Raw genomic sequence first — 4353 nt, forward strand, 5'->3', positions numbered from 1 at the left:
AGTAATTTGGGGCTTTACCGCCCATTTTTACAAATTGTAGTAAATTAAACTAGAAATGAATAACAACATCTCTTTATATAGTATAATACCTTTTATTAATCATAATAATTATAATATTTCATGATTTATCAATCTGTATAGTGTAAAATAAACTTACATAAAGGTTTTTTGTCTCTATTATTCAAAGCTAAATTAATTTTAAATTACATAAGTTCTACCTAACACACATGAAAATTATCCTGAAGAACCGAATCCTTTTTCTCCTCTATCAGTTTCATCTAATGACCGAAGTTCCCTGAGTTCTGGATACACAATTTTTTCACATATTAGTTGTGCTACTCGATCTCCACGTTGAACGATAAAGTCTACATCAGAATGATTGAATAGGAGAATACCAACGTTTCCGCGGTAATCTTGATCAATTACTCCAGCTAGGATTTTAAAAAAAAAATATATAACATTTTATTTAGTGATTAGATTTTATAAGCATACCTCCAACATCAATAAAATGTTTCCATGCTAATCCTGATCTCGGTGCAATTCTTCCATATGTACTATGTGGTACCACAATTTGTAGATCGGTCTTAATCAATTCTTTTCCATGTGCTACTACAATATATTGGTATGCACTTTTTAGATCGTATCCAGCCGCATGTTGACTTCCTCTAATCGGCGTGTATGCTTTATCGGTTAATTTAGAAAATAAAAGCATCTAAAGTTTTAAACAATCATTCATTCATAATAATCTTTATTTAATTTAACCCTAGCTTCATTTACTAATTTTATCATAGCATCATTCGTTTTTTTGTCTAAACTTTTTTCTAATTTTTTTTCTAATTCATCATTCATTAACGTCATATTTATTTTATTTTCCAAACTAGTGATACATTCTTTGAATGAGTTATTTAATTCAGATTTTATTGTTTCTATTGTATTTTTTGAAACATTAGTTATTGATTCATTATGTGTATTTAGTTTTTTTTCTAAACTATCTTTTAAACCAGTCTGAGTTTCTAAGATAGAATTTTTTATACTATTTTCCAAATCAATTAATTTCGAATTTAAATATTTACCAACTCCGATATCATTGAAATGATTTATATGATGACCAAAATAATCCATTATTAATTTAAAAATAGAGATCTTAACAGTGACAAGGACTTCTTATATACTAAAACCAAAACAAAAAAACTATATTATACGAGTTTACGCACTTCTCGGGTAAATGGCGAATACTCAACTATGCGGTCGTGTATTAACATACAATAAGCACTAACACCAGCTAAATTATCATCAGCTTCTATTTCTAAACGTAAGTCAATTGTAGAAGAAATTTCAGAATCGTTTTGTTTACTAACATCTAAAACAATAATTGGAGCATTTGATAAAAACAATTTTGGACTTAGTATCGGATTTCGAAGTCCATTTTCATAATATGATTCTTGAAACGATGTATACATATTATATAATAATGTAAAATCGTTGTGCGTAAAATCTAAATTTAAATTATCATAAGGATAAACATTTGAGTTCAGAAACACTTTAATATTTTTCAACTTAGAATGATCAAATTCGCTTTTGTCTGCAGTTATTGAATTGTTACGATTTTTTTGGAGGCCTACAATGATATAACGAGGTTTTTCCAATTTCGTTGATGTTTTTAAATTCCATAGTACATTTTTCGTGTTTCCGAGTTCAGGGTAAGTATATGTTTCAAATGATCTAAATGGTATAAACAAATGTTTTTCTTTTTCAACTATTTTCATTAACTTTAGACGCTGGCTATCATCAACACTAACATGAGGAACTTTCCAAACAATATTCTTAATATTCACACTACCTGTAGTTGCATCATCACTTTTTTTAATCAATGCATTTAAATCACTATTTGATCTAGTTAATATGAGTTCTATTCGTGAATTTAATAAAATTTTTCTATAATGCTCAAAAAAGCCTAACCAGTATTTTAGTGGTATACATGCTGTAAAATGACCATTTGTGTCTGATATGGATGAACTATTTTTGAAAGTCCATCCAGCATTTTCATAACAATAATAATTATCTGGTGTACTTGAAAGATATCCTTTGATAGAACTTGTAATACCTAACATTCGTGAACTATCTATCTCGATACCATTTAATTCTAAACGAACTTGTTCAAAAAGAAAAGATAATCCATTATTACCTAGTTTTACTTTATCTTTATCTTCAATGTCGCCTTCGATGTATAAAAAGCTTTCATGTAAATATGGGTATACATCAGTTTGTTGTACACATATCCTAATTTCATCATTATTATTAAAAGCTTTAGTATAAGGAATATATGAGTGAAAATCAAAATTAGTTATTTTCGAATCTGACACATAACCCATATCAACTTCCAAAATATCATTTTCAGGCATTTCGATTACTTTTTAATTCAAATCCAAGTTGTCTTAAATATTTTTATTTTTTGACGTAAGATTTATTTTTGTTTTTCTCCTTGTTGCTCGGTTAGATTTCGTTTTGGGAATGGAAGATTTTTTATGTGACGGTTCCTTTAAATCTAATATTTTGTTTTGGAAATTAAAAAATTTCAACCCCATTTTATGAACCGTACCGTCTAATATGAAAAACTGTTGTAATTTTTTCACCTAAATTCTTTAGTGGTCTTTGATCCTGATCAACTAACTTTACCGTTATATTATTTAATTCATTTGTTATCAATGGATAATATATTAAGTTGCTAGGTGCTTCAACAATTTTTGATCCGTGTACTGCTGTAGGGTAAAACTCATAGACTGAGTGTGAGGGTTTGTTACCATCAAATGATCCTTGAGCAATACTACATAATACTTTTATTGAATTAATCATACTAATATTAACAGTTTTTTGAGATTCGTGTAATTTATTCGGTTCTAATTCCACTTCATCAAATCCTAAAACATGTCTTAAACTATTATCAAGTGAAATCGATTGTTTCAGAACAGTAAACATATGATTCAAATGTATTGATGTTTGGAAATATGCTAAATACAATATTTGGATGGGTTTTTTTAATCATGTTTTTAATATATTCATTTATTTGACTTAGTTCATAACACCCTGGTTCTATTTCAAGCTTTAAGATTTCTTTATCCGTTTGTTCACTCAGAATGTGTTCATTACTTTTTGAGAAAAAATCGGAAGATTTATTAATATTACTCGTATATGATTCCGTGAAATATTTAGATAAATGTCTTGGATTATGATCAATAGCATTCTTATCTGATTCTAGTGAAGAACTACTGCTTACAGGAACATCGCGTTTATTTAATATTGTATTGTTCTTTATAATTATTCTCAATTTATTATTGCTTTCATTAATATTAGGAAAAGAATTATATGTCTGAAGATTTAATAATGCTATTTCTGAGTCCTCAGCTATAGTTAGTGATGGAAAAAAATTTGTTGATAACTCTGTAGTGTTACCTGATAAACTTATTGTTGTTGATTCATACATTGTAAAAAATCAATACATAAATGACCACAAATAAATGTATTATAATTTTGATATTTTGAGTAATTATATAAAATATTGTACCCTTTAAAACGATTTTGGAGTTCAATTGGTGGTGGTAAATTACCAAAGCTATCAAAATACCATATGTTGTTATATTTTTTAAAGTAAGCAACCCAATGCGATCCTTTTTGACTTATTCCAGCAAGGTTAATAACCGCACATTCGTTTTTAAAAATAGTTTTTGGTAAGCTGTCACGTGAAAATACACCACGGAAATGTGGAATTTTTAATTGTGCAACATGTTTTATAATGTCTTGAGAGGAAAGAGGTCTATTAGGTAGCATAGTAATTAGTTTTTTTTTTCTTAATATTTCTTCTTTTCTTCACACCTAAACCTGATTTGTCTAAGTATAAACCTTTACCATTACGAACATTCAAATATAAGCCTTTACCAATTTTTTTCGTTTGTCCAGTTTTAGAATCTTTAACAGCTTTATAGATATTTGCTGCACCAGACGCAAGACTACCGAGGGCTGAAAGTCCTGCAAATATTGGTATCAAAGGTATAGCAGAACCCCTTTGATTTGGTACCTTAATTTTTCTAACTTTTTTAGACTTTCTTCGAGATATTCTTTTTCTTACTGCTCCAACTAATTTACCACCTTTATTAGCTTTGCAACAACCCATACCAATTTTACGTTTAGCTTTCATAATGTTAGTAACGGTGTAGGCTGCAGCTTTTTCCCTGAATGAACTATCTTTTGCTTTCACCCTATCCCACGCTTGAAATTCTAATTTTTTATCAGCTAAATTACGGTTTGTTACGTCTTTATTTTTTAAATACGCTATATCGTGGTCACGACAAGCCTCAT

At 28.6% G+C, this 4353-nt stretch overlaps 1 protein-coding gene across 1 annotated transcript; it reads right to left on the reverse strand.

Annotated features, from left to right (window-relative positions):
- Positions 1-232: 232 nt before the first annotated feature.
- Positions 233-720, reverse strand: LOC126833117 (deoxyuridine 5'-triphosphate nucleotidohydrolase, mitochondrial-like). Its single transcript, XM_050564277.1, has 2 exons — positions 493-720; positions 233-431 (listed from the first exon to the last, which is right to left on the reverse strand). The coding sequence occupies exons 1-2, from the start codon at positions 710-712 to the stop codon at positions 235-237; spliced, it is 417 nt and encodes a 138-aa protein (XP_050420234.1). The 5' UTR covers positions 713-720; the 3' UTR covers positions 233-234.
- Positions 721-4353: the final 3633 nt, after the last annotated feature.

Source organism: Adelges cooleyi, unplaced genomic scaffold (genome assembly GCF_023614345.1).
Source record: "Adelges cooleyi isolate 19-005CV unplaced genomic scaffold, UGA_ACOO_1.1 ACOO_flye_CR_arks_rails_tigmint_CR_PRNA_19, whole genome shotgun sequence".
Classification (NCBI taxonomy): domain Eukaryota; kingdom Metazoa; phylum Arthropoda; class Insecta; order Hemiptera; family Adelgidae; genus Adelges; species Adelges cooleyi.